The 20,589-nt window shown below is 51.0% G+C and overlaps 1 protein-coding gene across 3 annotated transcripts in view; it reads left to right on the top strand.

Moving 5' to 3' along the window:
- DCDC2C (doublecortin domain containing 2C) overlaps positions 1 to 20,589 on the top strand; it is a 114,040-nt gene that overhangs the window by 23,179 nt on the left and 70,272 nt on the right. For all 3 annotated transcript variants that reach the window (XR_012133688.1, XM_073241814.1, XM_073241857.1), the window contains exons 3-5: positions 3,759 to 3,835; positions 9,957 to 10,085; positions 17,163 to 17,205. Coding sequence is in view for 2 of the 3 variants with exons in the window: in XM_073241814.1 (XP_073097915.1) it covers positions 3,759 to 3,835; positions 9,957 to 10,085; positions 17,163 to 17,205 (249 nt within the window). In the remaining variant the exon portion in view is untranslated. The remainder of the gene's footprint in view (positions 1 to 3,758; positions 3,836 to 9,956; positions 10,086 to 17,162; positions 17,206 to 20,589) is intronic.

The raw sequence follows: 20,589 nt of genomic DNA, 5'->3' as shown, positions 1-20,589 counted from the left end.
GGGAAGGAGTACAGCTGATTGTTTTTTGATTCATAGCACCATAGAAGTATTTGAGTAACTTTGGAGGCGACCCAGGGCAACCCTTTCTCTTAATGGATAAACAAGAAATGTAAAGACTGCACTTTGCATATTGGCTTCTGCGATCAGTGGCAATCCTGTGTCTCTCTAGAAATGCTTCTGTGCAGACCCTTAGGCAAACATCTACTGTCACGTCACTTCGGGGCCATCTCTGTTAGTGCATCTTTCAGGTGCTACATGGACAAGACCCCGATGTGTCCCACTGGCTTATTATGAGATGCTCCCCAAGACGTGCTTACGTGATGAGGCCTCTTCTTGGTGCTAGGTTCTCTTGAGTCTTTCTGTTGGGTTTTGCGTGGAAGGGGCAGTGAGGATGTCCTGTGAGGCAGTTGCAGCAGGGTGAGGAGAGCCTGACACCACAGACGTAACAGTCACTGCCAGCTGAGCTCGGCCTTCATGCCTGCGTTTCGCGAAGCACCGGATGATGCATTATCTCATTTTGTGCTACTCAGATTGAAAGCAGAACTTGTGAGGCACATACTACTTTTATCCGCATTGCATGTGCGATGAAAAAGGGACTTTGGGAGGTGACAGATCTTGAGCAAGTTCACGCAACTAGGTGACTCAAAGCACAGGCTTGTAAAGGCCACCATGGCAGACGTGCAATTCTCCATTTTGCTCAAAGCTACATGAAGTATTTTTAATGGCTCATTGTGGCCAGGACACTTGATAACCACTTCTTGGGAAGACTATGTGACCTCTCTGATTCCTTGTTACCTGGATGTTTGGCCTAGTTATTTTGGCAATTAGTGCCTGATACATGGTATAAAGAAACTGAAAAATACCTTTAATTACCTGGCACTTTTGGATGAGGTGCTTGAAAGCCTATTTATTAGTCCTTCAGCCTCTCAGGCCAGGAGAGTGACACACACCTTGAAGCTGTCATCAGACAGTAAGAGAAAACCACATTTGCTAGATGCCTCTTAGGACCTGATTAGTATACAGAGTACAAGGGAAAAATATCCAGGATCATGTATTCAGTTGCTGGAGTTATTTAATTAGGCAGGTGATACCAGGGTTAATGAATCATTAACACATAAAAGAGCAATTAGCTCATTGTTCCCATAATTTCATGCCATCAGGCAGAAAGCTGTTTCTTTGGGTGGCTGTATCTCAATAGAGTTTGCGGAGGGCAATTTGTGTTTGGTTTTCACACTAGTCTGTGAGTTCATGGTAGGTGTTGATATTCACGGCACCGATCTTTTCACTGTTAGGATGCAGGGGTGTAGAATTTTATATATAGTTTGATGGTGGGGTAACAATGGATGTAGGTTTGCATTTCCACAGTCTTCAGTGACCTCACCTTTTCTGGGGTCCTTTCCAGAGTATCAGAGCTGGTCGTCACTTGTCATCACAGCCTTCATTCACACTCATTCATACTCATGAACTAGATATTGATCTCCTACTGTGGGCCTCTCATTGTTCAGGACTGGGTGCATCTTATTGTACGATCAAGGTCTCTGCTCTCAGGAGGCTTACGTTCTGCAGGGAGGAATCAATAATGAGCAAATAAACACACACAAGACATTAGAGAGTATCAGGTGCTGTGATGAAAAGAATCAAGGTGTGTGGTGCGGAGCTGGTGCCTAAGGTGAGCGTGATGCAGAGGTTGGGGGGTGGAACATTCCGGGCCCCAGGCATTGCGCATGAGCTTGGTGTGCAGAAAGCTGCAAGAATGCTGGCTGGGGGCCTGGGGAGGGGAGAGAAGGGGCTGCAGGGGCCAGAGGGCAGCACTGCCCTCCCCGGGGCCACCCAGCAGCCCCAGACTCGCTCTGCCTTCTGATCGGGGGCAATCCCCGCTTTCCCAGGACGGCAGAGCACCTTCTCCACGGCAGCCCCACCGTGGCTCTTCCGACCCTTCTCAGCCCTGACCACGTGGGCACTGCCTCCTCGTCTCCTTCCGGTGACCCAGAAAAACACATTTCCCCTCTCCTTTAAGAAAACTGCTGGGGAAAGCAGGGGATGCCAATAATTTGTCACTGTGTTAGAGGTCCCAGCAGCACCCCGAGCTCTCCAGGTGACTCAAGTTCTTGGTGTTACTCATGGCAAAGGGACTTTTGTAGACGACTGGTATGTGACTTGAGACAATTCAGTGGGGCTGCGCAGCGCTAGAGGGTTGGGCGGCCTGTCCGTGCGTGAGCTTTGCAGCCTGGGAGGGTAGGGGTGCGCAGCTGGGATGGGGAGCTGGCAGGCCTGGACACAGGTGTCTGGGTGAGGGCAGAGACTGCACAGGCAGGTGGTCCTGGCATTGGACTCAGAGCACGAGCAGGCCCCAGGTTCCAGGCAGAGGCGACTAACGCTCAGGAGCCAGGAAATGAGGGAGGGACGCGTTCGTCAGACCTGAGCCCCGAGCAGGCAGCAAAGCCTTCAGATGCCGAGCCTCTCGGTCCCTTCAGTGAGCTCCGTGCTGGCCTGGGTCAGAAGGGAGAAGGGGTCCTGCGTGGGAAGAGGGGATCAGCAGCACTAGGCCTGTGGGTGAAGCCCCTGCAGACGGGGGTCCCACTCGGCCTCCTGGTGGGCTGGGGTGAGGCAAGCGGTCCTAACGCATCTCTGCCAGGACTCCCAGGGTGGTGGGTGGCATCCTGCAGGAGCGGCGGCGTGTGGGGCGAGGGAGCCGGGACAGGGCGTGCTGGCGGGGATGCTCAGATGTGGCCTTGCAGGGCCTGATGAGCGTGGGTGGGGGGAAAGGCGGGGGGTGGCAGGCTCTGGGCTGGAGGACCCTGGGCAAAGTCATGGTGCCACAGAGGCCAGGGCCTGCGTGGACTGGCCAGTGGACATCGCAGGGTGTGGGGCGCGACAGAGGGCACCGCAGGGCTGGCAGGGTTGCTGGGGAGGGAGAGGGAGTGCACAGGCCTCATGCCAGGCGGGGCCTTGGGACTCCAGAAGGGGAGGGAGTGAAGGCCCCTGAGTTCTTCTGCAGGGTGGGCTGGGGGCGAGAAGGGCCCGGGAGCACCCTTTCAGGGAGCTCAGGGGGACAGGTTCTGAGGGAGCTCTGGGGCCGCGTGGGGCCATGGGCGCAGCACAGGGTGTCCGCATTAGTGCATCCTGCCACCCGCTTTCCTGTTCTTCCTCAAGCAATAGGACAGCGAAGAAGAGACTTTGCTGCCACGGCAGGTCTCAGGAATTCTTCTCCTGTGAGGTCTCGGCCCCAGTGAGGCTGAAGCCGAGTGAGACTGGGAGGTGGCTCAGCCCTCGGATTCAAGAAGGGAGGCTTGTCAGGAGGCGCCTGCTCACTGGGCTGGAGCCCCACAGCCTCACCTAGAGGCCGGCCATCCACTCTTGGGGCTCCGCAGTTTGGCCAGACTTGGGGGGTAGGTCAGGTGCATATGTTGGGTGAGCGGCTGGCTGGGACCTTTGCACAAGCTACCCGCCCCTCTCTCCGAGCCTTCATGTACTGCCCACCCCCTTGCACTCTGCTCGCCACACTCGGACCTCTTCCTCACTTGGAGTGTGTGGGCCTCTGACCCCAGACCTCGGTCACCTGGCATTGCCTGGTCGGAGTCCTGTCCGCCACCCCACAGGCACCCTGGCTCCTGGAGCCCTCGGGGCCCACCCCTGCACGTCCTATTGGCAGGCCCCGTGTTGTGTGTGTTTCTGGGCTGGTGCCGAGCATGTATTCAGTACTGAACAAGTGTCTGTTAGTTTGGACTGAATTCTCAGACGTATTTTCTCTTTTTCAGATAAAACCAGTGGTGCATTGTGATATTAATGTGCCTTCCAGGTGGCAGACCCCTCATCGTATATCCCGGCATATCAAGTGAGTGCAGGCTCGTGGGTGAGGGCCTGCACCTTCCTGCAGCCCTAAAACGTGACCCTGCAGCCCAGGAATCACCCTTCACCTCTGCCCTCTCCCCTTCCTCCTGCCCTCCTCTCTCTCTGCATCTGATTTCTCTTCTGGAGACACCTTCTGTGTGATTCAGCCTCTCAGGTGCTACATTTTCTCCTCTTGAACCTTGATTTTGGAAAAGCACTCTAATTGCCATGCCACTGGGGTATTGCACACAGTGTAGTCTTAGGTTTTTCATTTATTTTTTAACCCAGCAGTTGCAGATGCTGCATGTTGAAAGGAAATATAAAAGTTACTTGCTCACCCTGAGCTCTTACAGCCTGTCCGAGTGAGGACTTGCCAGAGGATCAGAAGGTCGGAGCCTCAATCCCTGCTGCCCTGGGGACCTCTGACGGTGCTGAATGCAGGCGTCCCTAGTTAAATACGTCCCAGTTGATCAAGACCGCTTTGTGGGCCGATCTGCCTTTTGATTCTGGCCTTGCAGGAAGGGCACTCAGAGGCCGCTGTTCACCTTTCCGTCTTAGTGACCGTGCTCACATCATCTCTCTGAATTGGCTGCCTCATGTGTAGAACAGGCTGGAAATGCTCACCTGCAATGTGTGGCAAGGGGTGACCAGTACATTTCCAGGGCTTGTCATGGGGTGGGAATTCCCCAAATGGCAGACCTCCCCCAGATCCTTTTAGATTCTGATGTTTTGAAATTTTAGGGATTAAAATCCCTGACATGAAGATAGTACCCTTCTTTTTACCACCTTCTGCCCCTGATGGGAAGGATTTCAGTGAATTTATGCAAAGTCATGGCTGTCAGTGTGAGTGACACTTGCAGCATGTCCAGGCCCAGCACCACTTGGCCAGTCACATCTGCCACATTCCTGGCCACTTGCCCTCCATTCTCATGCCGACCAGCGAAGGGATGGAGGCCACGAGGCAGAAAGCCCTGCAGGCCTGGCGGAGCCCCCCCAGAAGCCAAGGATACGGGAAGCACAGCCTGCTTACTAGCCAGTGTGTCCTTTCGTTTGTCCTGGAATCCCGGGCCATCATCTCTGCAGAACCTTTCCGTGCACTTCTCGAGGAGCCACTAAATGCGCTGGGTCTGTCCTCTGTGCCTTTCGTAAACCTGAGAGCTGTTTTTAAATAACGGAAGATACAGTATTTCTAAATTTTGGGAAAGGCATCTCTTTCTGAAGAATGTAGAGACCCCAGGGAGCATTACTGGCTTATGGGTCCTTCCTGGTGGAGACGCAAATCCTCATAGCTGCTTTTTTTTTGGCTTGACCCACAACATTAATGATTCTCACTCATTTTGACAGACATTTTTTTTTTCTATCTTATAAACCACCTGCTCTTGCAGCTTACTCCATCCTTTGTATTGAAGTGCTAGAAATTCCACTAGATGCACCCAGATAGCCACCCAAATGCAGGGTCTTTTTACAAAGAAAAGACATGATCATGTTTGCGTGGCATCCTCGTAACTATGAACACATACAAACAGAATGAAGTTGTGACGGACTTTGGAGTCTTTGCTGTTTGCAGGTGAAGGGTTTTGGCCTTTCCCCGTAAATGGGGAGCCAGAGCAGAGGTACTGGGTGGCTTGCGCAGTGTGAGTCCTGCAGCCCCTGGATGCTGGAGGGAGAGCCTGGCACTGACTGGGGGGTTCTCCTCAGAAGTTGGCTGGCCCAGTCCATGTGCATTTGGAGTCACGAACTCGGAGGCTGAGGCTCAGATCTGTGTCCTGGTTCTGTCACTAAGTAAGCTGTGCCACGTGGTGAATGTTAAGTGGCAGCTGCCGTCATTAAGTGTCCACGCTGAAATCCATTCCTAGATCCACGTGCTAGTTACTATTTAAAAAAAATTTAAGTATTCCCTATTTTAAAAGGCTAAACTATGCCCTACTTAAAATGCTGAAAATATTTCTTATTAAATTCAATTAGCACATTAGGAGGTACTTTAACAAAGTAGTCTTATGCCTTTAACTTCTTTTACTTCCAAGTTATTTTTAGCGATTATTTTTTTATGATCAGATCCACCTATGCCCAGGGTAAAATGCATAGTTTTAAAATGTGAACATTAAAAGTGAGGCTTCCTGCCATTTTAAATGCATACATCTTGTCTCTAGTGACTTCCCAGAGGCAACTGCTGTTCACAGTTTCCGGAGTGTCCTTGTAGGGCAGGCTTTGCATATTCATGCTTTTGTACACTTATATATACAGTAAACTATTGTGTGACTTTCTTTTTTCATCATATAATTTATATGTTTCTGACGGTTCCTTATCAGGATGTATAAATAAACTGTACTTTTAAAAATAGCTACATTGTGTCCCCGAATTCGGATGTGCCCTGATCCACCAGCTACGGACTTTGCTGTGTGCCCAGGGGCTCCTGCCCACGTGCCCATCGCCTCTGCACCACAGACTTCCCAGGGAGACCGTCTGGGCGTGCAGATGGGAGGGACATCAGCTGCCTGGAAGGCTGGTGGGAGATGGGCTGTTTGGTGCCGGCACAGCACAGACCCGAAGTCCGCACCGCACGGAGGCCTCGGCTCACTGTGCAGCTCGGCCAGCCGACTCTGGGCCACGGGTCAGGCCCAGCCCTCCCTTCGTGCTTGTGGTTTCCTGCTTCATTGATTGGAAATTTCTTCCCTTTCTTTATCTCCAGAGAAAAATTCTTACAGGGAGTGTTCCCCATATTTACATGATTATTATTAAAACAATAGAAATCCAGAAAAGTGTAATGAATAAAATAAGAATCACTTGTTATCCCCCTTGCCAGAGACAGCCGCTGTGCGCCCTAAGGGCCCCCTGAGTTCTCGCTGTGCCTGCTGTGGTGGTGTGTTACAGGATTAGTTTTGCTGGACCATTTCCACCCCCCACCTGCTGCCATAAGTACAAATTATGCATGAACAATTTACTTTTATCATTTATTTATATTTTGATATTTTTTACTTAAGTGCAGTTGATATACAATATTATATTGGTTTCAAGCATACAATGTAGTGATTCAACAGATATCTACATGATTAAACGGTCACCCCAAATGGTGTAGTTACCATCTGTTGACACAAAAAGGCTACAGAACTATTGACTATATTCTCTCTACACCATGCTTTCATCCCTGTGACTGATTTATGTTATGATTAGGGCTTTGTTCCTCTTTATCCCCTTCACTTGTTTCACCCACTCACCCCAGCCCCTCCCCCATGGTAACTACCAGTCACTCCTCAGTGTCTGGGAACCTATTGCTGTTTTATTCCTTCTCTTTTGTTTGTTTTTAGATTCTACAGATGAGAGAAATCATACAGTATTTATCTTTCTCTGTCTGGCTTATTTCACTGAGCATAATACCCTCTACATCCATCCATGCAATGGTAGGATTTCTTTCTCTTTATGGCTGAGTAATATTCCATCATGCATTTGAACCACCTTTCCTTTATCCACTCATTTATTGATGGACACTTAGGTTACTTCCATACCTTGGCTATTGTAAATAATGTGGCGATAAACATAGGGGTGCATATATTTTTTCAAATCAGGAATTTCGTTTTCTTTGGGCAAATTCCTAGAAGTGGAATTACTGGGTTGAATGGTATTTTTAGTTTTTTGAGGAACCTCCATACTGCTTTCCACAGTGGCTGCACCAGTTTACATTCCCACGAACACTTGTTATTTCTTCTCTTCTGCATAGTGGCCGTTCTGACTGGTGGGAGGTGATAACCTCATGGTGGTTTTGGTTTGTATTCCCCTAATGATTGGTGACGTGGGGCATCTTTCCGTGAGCCTGATGGCCATCGTGCAAAAACAATTTTAAATGGCTGCATAATTTATTGTTCTAGAGCTATGCCATCATTGACTTGATCATTCCTTCATACTTGGACATTTAGGTTGTTTTTATAAATAATTCTATGAGAAACATCTTTATATATATATATCTATATCTATCTATCTATCTATCTATATATATATATATCTCCCATTTCCATGGATTAGACTTCACAGAGTGGAGAAACTAGATCGGTGGTTATTTACCCTGGACACCTCACTGATCTGTGTCACCAAATTGGCCTTCAGGGAGGCTGCACACTTTCAGTGACCTCATCAGAGAGTGTGTGTGTGTGTGTGTTACTCTGCCAGGGCTGCAACAATTTGGGGGGCACAATGCAGTCTATACCAGTGTGCCTATCTCTCCACACTCAGGGTAAGAATGTATATGAAATATCTTTGAAAATGTGGATGAAAACACAACATGACCTTGTTTAAACATTTATTTCTATTATTATCATTAGTAATTTATGATAGTTTAGAAAGACTTTGGGCATAAACCCTTTAGGAAAGCCAGTAGATGGAAACATGAGAGCAAATCTGTGTGTAGTAAGAGCGCATGCAGGAACTGTAACATGACTTGCACTGACCATTCCTTTCTAGGATTTATTTTGGGTCAGTATTTTAAATAAGGAAGAAGGGGGACTCTGGGTTGGCTGGAAGCCTCTTGCCACAGAGGCTTAGCAGAAAAAGAGATTCTTTTTATTGGCACAAACATGTTAAATTAAAATTCATGCTGAAAAAAAATGTATTTCTCCAATTTTAAGTTACTCATATGTCAGGAAAACAACAATAATAAAACAACAGTAACCATAAATTTCAAAGAAATTGAAAACCAGAATTGTAAAGTTGAGCTCCTATTTTGTGAAATATCACTCATTATGTTTAGACTTCAGAAATATGCCTTTTAAATAGACTTTAAAATTTCACATCATTTTAATGTGAGTTACAGGAGTTTGAAACTGTTGCTAAAAGGGTTGGACTAGGTGGCAGGGCCTCCTCAGTAACTGATGACTTTGCGCTGGGCTTTGAGAATCTACTAAGCACCCCACACCCCGACACACAGAGATAATAAACCCGTGGGGTTCACAGCGCAGCTGTCTTAAAACAGCAAGAGGATTGCACATTATTTACCTGGGAACCCCATCTCAGCTCCAGGGGGAGGGAAAGCAATTGCATTTTTAAAGGTAAAATTTCCCCTTTGGTTTCTGAATGGGCACAGTTTTCCATTTTACCACTGTAGTGGAGGCACATGTTTTTTTTTTATTAAGGTATGATTGATATGCATTGTTATGAAGGTTTCACATGAAAAAACAATGTGGTTACTACAATTACCCATATTATCAAGTCCCCACCCATGCCCCAATGCAGTCACTGTCCATCAGTGCAGTAAGATGCCACAGATCTACTATGTCCCTTCTCTGGGCTACACTGTTCTCCCCGTGATCCCCCACACCATGTGTACTAAACATAATACCCCTCAGTCCCCTTCTCCCTCCCTCCCCAGCTACCCTCCCACACACCTCCCCTTTGGTAACTACTAGTCCCTCTTGGAGTCTGTGAGTCTGCTGCTGTTTTGTTCCTTCAGTTTTGCTTCATTGTCATACTCCACAAATGAGGGAAATCATTTGGCATTTGTCTTTCTCTGCCTGGCTTATCTCACTGAGCATAATGTCCTCCAGCTCCATCCATGTTGTTGCAAATGGTAGGATTTCTTTCTTTCTTATGGCTGAGTAGTATTCCATTGTGTATATGCACCACATCTTCTTTATCCATTCATCTACTGATGGACACTTAGGTTGCTTCCATATCTTGGCTATTGTAAAAAGTGCTGTGATGAACATAGGGGTGCATATGTCTTTTTGAATCTGAGAAGTTGTATTCTTTGGGTAAATTCCAAGAAGTGGGATTCCCGGGTCAAATAGTATTTCTATTTTTAGTTTTTTGAAGAACCTCCATACTGCTTTCCACAATGGTTGAACTAGTTTACATCCCCACCAGCAGTGCAGGAGGGCTCCCCTTTCTCCACGTTGGAGGCACATGTTTTAAACAGTAGAGTTTTGTCCCGTTCATCTGGACAGTTCCTATTCCATGGGAGGACAGCTCTCCCGTGTCACTGTGCCGTCACCGGGCCGTAAGCATTCCTGCTGCCCAGGTCCCCTGTGGGGAGGGGCGTGTGCGGCGGCCCCACAGGGCCCTGCAGGCTGTGGCCTAGGTTTTTCCGAGTGCCCAGTGTTTTTCTGTACTAATGGACGCTATTCCTTGTATTCTCACAGCGTTTTCACGAATGGAAGATTATTTACTCCACCTGTAAAGATCATCATACCCCAGTTCACTCTGACGGAGTGGGGGTGCGTGCTGGCCACGATCGGAGAGAAGGTCTTTCCTCTCGGAGGTGTTCGGAAGTAAGGCTGCCTGGCGCCCGTGGGGGGCCTGGGGCAGGGCAGCTCCTTTTTGGTCTTTTCTGTGAGGATGTCCTGCCTGGACCAGCGAGGTCTAAAGTGATTCTCATTTACTCTGATTTTAATTATTTGAGGCAGACAATATTTCCCAGTCTTTGTAGGTTACTTATTTTTAACTGGTTTCTTCCATTTATTCATTCAACAATGTTCACTGAGCGCCTCTCCTGTTCCAGGTGTGCTGAACACAGCCACAGGGGTAGGGAGGAGGGGTGGCCATGGAGGAACAGCGTCCTGAGCAGGTGGAAGGTGGTGGGACCTGGACTTGGGTGTCACTCGTGAGCAGAGGGGAGGGGTAGGCTGGCGAGGGGGACGAGCAGTGGGGCCTGCTGGAGCAGACTGACTGCTGAGATTTGGCACCAAAGTGCGGCCCGTGGTGCTGTCAGATGCTCAGCGTTCTGGAATGAGACAGAGAAGGCATATGGGTGGATGGTCCCCAGGTGGGGTGGAGCCAGGACGGGCAGGGGACAAGCTTGGTATGTAAGCAGGTGTGGCAGGTGAAGACAGAGCAGGCTGTGAGAGTGAACCCAGGGGCAGTCCACTGGTCTCAGCCTGAGGGCCTGGTGTGGAGCAGAGGGTCAGAGTGGACCAGAGGGAGATGGAGATGCCAAGGTCAAGGCCTCATGGGGGGGGACACTTGTGGTGGCGGCAAGGCCCCGTCTTGCCGTGGGAGTGGGCTGGGAAAGCCTGAGAGAGACACACATCTTTAAGTTGAAAAGTAAGGAGACGTGGAATGGTGCTGGGTGCAGAAGCACCGTCCCTCCGGACAGTGACTCCCTGTGGTGGGCGGAGGGGGAGGGGCAAGAACATTCACCCCTGTTTCACTTTTCGGTCAAGTAACTCTCTCGGGGGTAAATTAAAACAGAAAAGGTTAATTTGCAATCCCTGGTTGTCACACCAACAGTGAAAACGGGTGTGTCTATGTGAGTGGGGCGTGAAGGGCAGGAGAAGCAAGCAAGGAAATAGGATGGTCAGTGGGAAGATAGGACATTGGATCAATAAGCTTATTCCTTTTTTAACTCTGGACTTAATTTCTTTATGATTAAGGTTAGAAAAAGCACAAAGCCTGGAAGTCAAAGAGATACTTGGAAAGTAGGAACAGTAAGGTTGCTTTGTCTCATCGCTGAGTGAGGCATCCCTGCCACATACCTACAAACAAAACGCAGGAATGACGACGCAGCTGGTCCTGGCGGCCTCTGTTGCTGGAAGGCAAACCTTTCGGTGTGTGTGGGGACTTCCCAGGGGAGCTCCTCAGGGTCCATTCATTTCCGGTCACACACTGTTCGGCTCATTTCTCGCCCCCGCCTCCCTCCCGCCAAGCCCCTTCTGATCTTCCTCGTTTCTGCTGCGTGACTGTCATTCCCGAGGCTCCCAGACGTAAGCCTGGACTCGTGTCGGCAGCGCACACGCCCTCCGACGCCTTGTGGGTCCTGACCCTGCATCTGTGTCTGCCTCACCTGGACAGGACCGGAGCACGCGCAGGCTCCTCGGTCTCCCCCACATCACCCATCACGTTGCTATGACCTGCAGCTTGAATTTTGGGTTACTATGGATACGTGTTCTTTGATCTGAATCTCCTTATATGACGACACACACTGTGTCCAGGGGTCTGTCACCTTCCCTGCCCCAGCCTGTGGCGTCTCCTGGCTTTCCTGTCCCTCTTACTTACCCACTCCCTCGGAATGCTCTTGGCACGGGTCTGTGTTGTGGGTCTTCTGAGGCCTTGGGGAGCTGACGATACCCTTGCCAAGCCTTCACTTTCAGATGCGGGTTCGTCCAGCTCCCAAGTTCTCTTCCTTCAGGTTTCAAAAACATCACTTCGTTGTCTTTTCGCCTTCAGTGTCGCTGTGAAAACCCGGTGTCTGAGTCCTGCTGCTTTGCATGCTCTCTGCGCTCCTCACTGGACCTTTCAGAACGCTTGGTGTGTTCTTTAATGTCACGTAAATGTGCCTAGAGGTGACTTTTCCCGTGGGCTCTCTTTTTTTGACATTTATTAACTTTCCATGAGAGGTCTGCCCTCCGCTTTAATTCTGTGAAATCAATCTTCATTATTGCTACACACGTTTCTTCTCATTTCATTTTTTGAGATTCTTATTACCTGGATGCTGGCGCTTCTCATACTGAATTCTCAACTTCTCTTTTATGTCCCATTTCTTGCTCCCTGCCTCCTCGTAGAGAGTCCCCGGTTTTATCGTCCCCATGGTGATTTGCATCCTATCTGTATCCATCACATTCTGTATTCTTGGTCTCCACCATTCTAGGTTCAACTCAGAGTATTTCTACTTCTTTCTCTTTTTATGCTGTCTTGTAGTTTCCTAGTGATAATATCTCCCCTAGTTTCCTCTATAATATTTTCCATGTTTATGTTAAATTCTCAGTCCATCTGCCCCAACACTTCTGCTTCTGCAGGAACCTGCCAAGCCCTCCCCCTTCCAAGCATGCGGGCCAGCTCCGGGGGCAGTGGCTTGGGTGGGGTCTCTGCCTAAGACTGCAACTGGTCAGCCCCTGCACCCCTTACAGGATGAGGGCACCTGTGCTTCCCTGACTCACTCCCGGGGATGCTTGGCCAGCTGCTGGGTTCTCCCGTGGGGGTGGCGCTGATGTTACGAGGCAATGGCAGGAGAAGAGACCCAACCTTAGTGCTCAGAGCCCACCGCAAGCCTGTGTCCCCACCCAGCATGGGCTCAGCCGTGGCTTCTCGCTGCTGTCTCTTCTCTGCAAGTCCGCTGGCTCCCCTGGGGTTGACCTAAGGCAGCTGTTCTCAAAACAAGCCCAAGAGCGGCTGCTGCCACCTCTGAGCACCATTAGACACAGAGCAACACCCTAGACTCAGCGAACCAGAAGCCGGGGGGCAGGGCCCAGCATCTGCGCCCCAGCAGGCCTGCCCGGGCCCCATGCATGCCCGGGCTTGAGGAGGACTGAAGTGGGCGGAAATTCTGGGGACTCGCCGTTCCCCGCACCCTGTGCGCCTGTTCTTCTCCCTGCGCTGCAGCTAGCCGCGCTGGTTCGTGACCTGCTTCCACCCTGGCGACGGCCTCTGGGCCTCCTCTCAGGGTGAAAGCCTCTTTCCCGGTCCGTCCACAGCGGTCAGCTCCTATCCCACTCCTCTGTGGAAACCTGCCATCGCTCAGCGGGAATCTCCAATCACTCCTGTCAAATCAAACTCCTCACCCTGGAGTTCCAGGCTCCAGAATTGTGCGAGGTTCTGTGTCTGCACTTCACCCTCTGTGACAGCCAGCCACCGGGTTCTGGCCAGTGCAGGCTCCTCCGCCAGCCTCAGATGGCTTCATCCCTCATCCCCGGGAGGATGTCCTACCCACTTCCCACCCTCTGCACGTCCTCCGTCCTTCGCCACACCTCCCGGGGAGTTTAACTTTTCCCCTCCTGGAAGCCGGCACTTCACCCTTCTCTGGTTGTACTGTGTTTATAGGTGTTGGTCCACTTCCTGACTTTGGGAAGCAGTGACTTTCTTATTCGTATTTTTACCCCAGGCGACGCCTACCTTATTATCTAGTGCATTACTGATGCTCAGCATTGAATGAATCAAATAATTTCTTAATTGAATGAATTAGTGAATGAACACTTGCCAAAAAAGAGTACAGAATAAAAAGATAAATATGTCCTTTGGTACTTAGAGAAAAGGCATATTCTTTGCTAATAAGTGCAGCCTTGTTTTCCAAGTATTGTTGTAACAATATAAGCCAATCTGTATTAATTTTAGCTGTTATTACTTAAAATTAATTGAACACCAACCAAGAACTTAACATGATCTTGAGAGCCTCTAAGCACTTATACATAATTAAAAATATACTTTAATTAAAAAATCTAAAAATGGAAAGCAAGCCTAATCCTGAAAGAGCAGCTTCCACAGGATTCACTCAGTGCATTTAGATCACGCTTGCCCACAAGGGCATCAGTTCACCTGAGTCCACATACCAGGCATATTACATACAAAAATGCCCCCACCCCCCACATCATGGGTCTAAAATCTCTCGCCCATTTCTTCTTTTTTATTTGCAGATTATTTACAATGAGTGGGCAACTCTTGGGCAACTCAAAGGATTTGCAAGATAACCATTTCTATGTTGCGGCGGGACTGGAGACCTTTAAGTGTTTCCCTTACTGGGAGTCCCCGAAGGTTCCCACTGACATCCAACAGTGAGCACATTTCATACCTTCCCTTCCCACACTGGAGAAATTTGCCCTTTTCCCCGAGTATGGCCCGCCCTCACATACAGCCAGTTCTCCTGTGGGCTGCTTTTCTGTAGTGAAATTTGACCGTCTCAGTTTACACCTGAGACCGTTTTGGGTTTTCACCATCGGGCCTGGAGGAATGACGGTGGCTTGAGATAGTCACAGGGACAGAGGTCTCACGTTGGCATTCTGCTGGGGTACAGGAAGTCTTAGAGCTCGAGAGTCTAAATGAGCAAAATAGTGGCAGAAGCGGCCCCAGGACCTGGTCATGACAGCCCTTGCTCTGACCAGTGCAGTGTTTTGTTTCTTTATTCGCCTTGATTTTCCTAATCGGAAGTACAGAGTCAGTGTGGGGTACGGTCTGTCCTGGTGAGAAGGCAGTGATCTTTATGGTAGATTCAGAAGGAAAATGAAGGTGTTAGTGGGCACTCCCATTCCCCTCCCCCGATAGAACGAGACGACGGTCCCTCTCAGGGCAGGCTGCTCACCCCACCGCTTGCCGTCTAAAGCACTTGTAGTTAATGTGTGATGTCCTCCTGCAGACTCATGCCAGAGGGACGCCAAGATGCCCACGCCTGGCATTTGAGCTCTGGCCTGCCCCAGTGTCTTCACAGATGCTCACCTAGGCAGGAGTGGCCTTCCTTGGCTGTCTGCAGACGGCCCTTCCCACGGTTCACGACCTTGATGCCCTGCGATGGGGTAGTCTGACTCCGTTCCCACGGCACCATGACATTTGATGTTTTCTCAAAGCAATTTCAGTGTCCCATCTACCTTGTTCTTAGGTTGTACTTCTAGGTAAAAACAATATTTCCTGCTCCAAATATCTGTAGGACAGTCAGCAGTCCAAACACTTCCTAACTTTCTGTCACTGTTGGCCAGATGCAAGAAGCCTGCTAGTCTGGGGCTCTCGGCGGCCTCAGCAGCGGATGAACTCCTGCGTGTCTGACGCTGGGGGCAGGGCTGGGCCACGCTCAGTGGTGGGGCAGGAAGGAGGCTGACTCGGGAGACTGAAGCTCGGAGGTATATCTGATCCAAATCCTCAATTTTCTGTCCAGTGACAGACCTGGGATTAGGGCTGAGACGGAGCTTACTGCCCAAGGTCAGCTAAGCAGACAGGGTGGAGCTGGGGATGACGGGCAGACTGCTGGCCGGAGGCCCTGCTGGAGGCCTCTGGCCAAGTTGGGAGACCTCGGCTACGTGGGGACCATGCCTTCCACCGACGCCCTTTCTCACCCACCTCAAAGGCAGGACTGCAGTTCCTCTGTGGGGAGCAGGCGGCCATGCTGGTGCATCCGCTGCAGGCAGCTGCCACTCTGCTCCTGCAGCATGAATGTGCCCCCAGCGTGCGCCTTCATGAGACTGTCCAGCACGGTTTTCGAGTCGGGCTCCAAGCCCCAGTTCCTGCGCCGAGGGGCCCTCTCCATTCCCCGGCCTTGCTGAGATGAGTGTGTTCTGAGGCTGACCTGTGGGACTTGCCCCGTGATCACTCAGCCCTGAAGGCTGTGTTTGAGCTATGTTCAGTGTCAGGAACTCTTTGTGGTTCTAGTAGGAATCTTCCTGTAGTTCTTAATGGTCCTTATCTTAAGCAAAGAAACAGAGGTGTCAGTTTGCATGTCATGGTGGGACAGGCAGACGTTCAGGTTGTGCAGGGGCTTCACCCCCGTCTACTCCCCTGGTTCCCTTGCATGAGCCGTGTGCATTTGGGGAACTTGAGACACACTGGGAACCTTGTCCATGGCAGACCCGGTGCCTGTCTAGGCCCCTCTGTTGTTAGGTTTTCTACCTTAAGGCGCAGAATGGCTCCTCAGTCCTGTCTGTGGATGGGTGGTCCCATAGCAGCGTGAAGTCAGTGGATGGCTGGGTGAGGGTCCTGCCTGTGTGCATGGCAAGCTTGGATATATCCTGGCTTTATGGACTCACTAATTCATGTGGGGCATCCTGATGGCACAGTGGGCAGGAATGCGTGTGGGCTGTCGAGCTGAGTTGAGGGGTTCTCTCTTCTGCACTCCAGGCCCCACGGGCTCCCCTGACTCCCAGTGTTGTGTTTCTCCCATCATCTGCTCGTGGGCGGAAGCCTGAGCCAAGCGTCTCAGTGGCCTAGATCTCCCTCCCTCACCAGAGAGGTGGGGCAGGCTCGGGACGCAGAGCCCGCAGAGCGGTTAGGAGACAAGGCGCGCTCCACACCCGGAGCGGACCGCCAGAGGCTCTTCTGGGGAGCGGCCGTGGCAGAGTGTTCCCACGTGTGCACTGTGCCGGCTGGAGTAAGGCTCCGTGAAGAGGAGGCGGAGAGGGAGTGTGTGTGGGGAAGGTGGCAGTTAGATAGAACCCCATGACGAGGGCAGAGGGCAGGACTGGACTGAAGTCTGTTCTTCCGCTGACCAGCTGCTGGCAGGGAATGGAGGTCCCCGTCCCCAGCCCCGCATCCCCATCAGCACAAGGAGGGCCAGGTGCTGGTTCCGCAGAGTATGGTGAGCTGCACGAAGAAACCGTGTTTGTGATACTGATAACTGGCTGTCAAAACCTTGAAATATGAGAGTTTTCCCTTATGGACATATCAAAGCTTTAGGGCAGAAGTGGCCCTAAACGTGCTGCCCCTGGGCAGGCTGCCACCCGGGGCAGTGGGAGTCCGTCGGATTTTCAAAGACCTCAGGGAAGGAGACGAAACAGGCTTCTGTGGGGCCTCTTCACTCGAGCGCGTGCCTTCTGGGCACAGTGAGCTGCTTCCTTTCGGCCGTGCCCTCCTGATGCCCACGTGCAGTCCTCAGTTTTAAAAAGGTTTTTTTTCGCTGAGCTTTAACTGCTTCAAACTGACTCTCTTTTGTTTTTCAGAAAATACACAGACACTGAGAAATGCTCACGGAGAAAGAAAAAAGTGAGTACTTTTTACCAGGGAAAGATGACACTGGGAGTGAGGCTGGTGTCTTCTGCCATCAGCCAGGACACATCTCGGGCCGAGGGCCTGCGTTGCCCTGCAGAGCTTGTGGGCAGTGTTATGGGCCAGGCTTCCTCCTGGGCATGAGGTGGTGAAGAGACGGGCGGCTACTTGGGGCTCAGAGTCCAGAACTAGGAGGCACCCAGAGGTGTCTGTAAGGCAACACAGTGAGTGTGAAGGTAAAGATATACACAGGTCTCACAGGACAGTAGGGGGACCATGAGCTGAGCCTGGTGAGACTTGGGGTGGGCTGGGAGCAGCCGGGAGGCTACAGGCTGCTGCGGCAGCTGGAGGAAGGCCCGCCCTGCGTGTGTCCACCCCACTCTGGCATTGCAGCTCGCAGGGCAAGAGTGGCAGGGACGTGCCCACAGGGAGGCTGCAAAGCAGGTAGAAGCCAGACTTGGGGGCCTGTGAGGGTCTTCAACACCTGTTTATGTGATGACCACATGTCCCAACCATCCTATGAAAACCTTGTTTTAATGGCTCTCCTGACGTTGGTACTTATCAGCAGCGCTGGGAGCACCTGCTGTCTGTCACCTGTCCTGCTCAGGTTCCCTCCCGACAGTGTCCTAGTGGCCCGACACCCCCAGGTACCAGTCACTTGTTTTCCACCATCGGTCAGTTAGCCTTGAGGTTGCTCTTCTCCTGGTGCAGCTCAGTCCTCTAACTGCTGTTTTAATCGCCGTGTTGCAAACAGCTTTGGCTTCCCCCCCTCCTCAAACCACTGCTGTATTCGCCTGGCAACGTCCAGCCTTGGACGAGCCCACCCCAGCCTTGTCTGCACTTGCGCTGAAGGACCTCGACACGATAATTGGCTGCCTGGGGGCTCCTCACAATGAATTCATAGCCCCGTCCTTACCAGCTTGCCCTCAACCGCTAAAAGACACCTTTCTGAATGTTTGCTAAATTTTGCTAGGGGTTTTTGCATGTCAGTATGTGAAGTTAGCCCATAACGCTTGCTTTGCAAGTTCTCCTTGTCTTGCTTTTGTTGTCAGGGTTCTGCTGAGTGGACTGGTTACTGTGGGGGCTTCCTGAGCTGAATGATCATTTTATCTATTTGCGATTTTCTTTTTTCTGAGGATTGCGTTTTAGCATTAAGTGTCTACTGAAGGAGAAAATGGGTGACATCGCTGAGAACACGGACATGACAGGCACGCTTCTGCCCCGAGCCCGGGTCCCTTCTGGGTGGGGTGGACAGACGCACAGACTTACTACACAGTGGAGAGTTTGTGCAGATGAGTCACATGCACAGGATGGCGGTTTGTAGAAATGAAAGTCATACGAGGAGCTGGGTGAGGGAAGTGCAGGGGGTAGAGTGCGTCAGAGAAGGGGGCAGGCGCTCCAGGCAGGGAAAGGGCCCGCGTGAACGCGTCCCGGGCTCGGCCTCCGTGGTTCCCGCCGCCTTCCGTGGTGCGGGCGCTGAAGCATGAAACGCGGTGTTCAGCTGGCGTGGCACCCGGGAAAGCTGTACCGCGGCGGGTTTGGACGCTTCCACGCGCACGGGTGGTCGACGGCGCCTGCTGAACCGGAGCCCGTCTCCTGCTCCCGTTCTGGCCTCGTTTCACTGTGCTGTCCTGAGGCTATAGTTTTCTTTTCCTTTTATTAAATGTTCATTCTGTTTGCTCTTAAGTGTGAGTCGCGCTTGTTCCCATACTGTCCGTGTTCCCTTCTCTTCGCTCCTGGAAATCTGTCGTTGGAGAGCTAGTGGGTGTTGATCATGATGTTTAGCGTTTAGGGCTCTTTAGACAGACAGACGGCAGCACGGCTGGGCTGCAATGCAGGCAACACAGGTGCGTTTCACTCCGCGGGGTGGGGGGTCCAAGAAGGGGACAGAAGGCATTGCTGCTGTCAAAGGCTGATGTAAAGTCTCTGCATTTGTCATCAAAATGCCACTCGAGGTGTTTTACATTCTTTGCTGTTCATTGTATAAAGATCTACATGATAGGCTAAGCTCAAAATTCAACAGCGAAAAGAAATCTTTGCCCCCCTGGAGGAATGGGCACATTGCTGAGGAGGGCAATGAGTCCACCTTTGATTGGCTGCAGGAGGCCTTCTGTAATTAGTCACAGCAACTTTACTAAGCTAGAAATGGATAATCGGGACCGCTCCAGATTATGCATTTCTAACTCACTAAACTCCCTTTATCTGCTGTCTGTGAGCCATCTCAGTATCCTCTGGGGAAGGCGGAGGGAATTTAAAAACCAGCACTGAAAACCCAGGAATGCCCTCTGTAAAAAGGGCACTGCCCCGCAGCATGTGGGGGGCTGTTTTGGACCGTTGGTGTCTTCACGTTCTAAGGGAGTCAGGCGGGCAGAGTATCAGTATTTTCTTTTAAACCTACAAGTGTTTTTTTTTTTTTAATGTGCCTGGAGTACAAAGCAGAGACTCTTGACTCTTTGTCATACTTGAATGGGGGCAGTTGTTGGTTCGGTTGGGAGCCCAGGAAACCCTTCTGTGCTGGAGACAGAGATGGCCACTTCTGCTGGTGGGGAGGGCACCCACATCAGGGTACTGGCCGGTCTCCATAACAGCCCTCACCTGCAGATGGGACCCCACCCTCTGTGGCAGCCCAAGCCTGGAGGCCGTCCCTGACTCCACCAGGATCGATGCCTCCCCAGTTCCAGGAGGTTGGCAACACTTTATCTATTCAGTGTTCAGACATGCCTGTGTCTCTCCATCCACACTGCCCGACGGAGTCAGGGAAACACTGCCTGCGGTGGGAAGGGGGTGTGTGGGTGGGCAGGCTGGAAAGGCAGGTCGTGAGGGGCTGGTCGACCAGGTGAAAACATTTATATTCTCTGCGATCCAAATTTAAGCAAGGGAGCGAAATGGACAAATGTGCCCTGGAGAGTCACGACTGGAGGTGGAATAGAATGTACAGCCTCAACATGGGGAACAGTGGAGGGGAGGCCAGGGGGCCCCTGCAGTGTCCCAGTGGGGCCATGGGTGGGGCAGAGTGGTCAGATTTGAGACGCTGAGTATCACTGACCCTCGAAGAGCATGTCCCTGACTTTGCATCTCTGACATAGAGGTGCCCCTCGTGTTGATGGCACCTTCCAAAGCCTGTTGGCAGTCATACTGCGATTCTGTCTGTTCTCCTGGTGAACCCGGCTGCACCTGCTCATTTTACTGCCTCCAGTTGAAGTATGTGCATGGCCGCACTATACACGTCAAACTTAATGTCTGTGTAAATGTCCTCAAAGTGATTTTGCAAAGATACAGAGCTGAAATGAAAAGTTATTATATACACAGAAAGGCATAAGGATAGAACAGCGGGCATTAATTTGATCTTAGCTGAGTATATTCTTCAATCCCATATATTTT

This window comes from Manis javanica, chromosome 1, assembly GCF_040802235.1.
Source record: "Manis javanica isolate MJ-LG chromosome 1, MJ_LKY, whole genome shotgun sequence".
Taxonomy (NCBI): Eukaryota; Metazoa; Chordata; class Mammalia; order Pholidota; family Manidae; genus Manis; species Manis javanica.
This window is presented reverse-complemented; position numbering and strand designations above follow the sequence as displayed.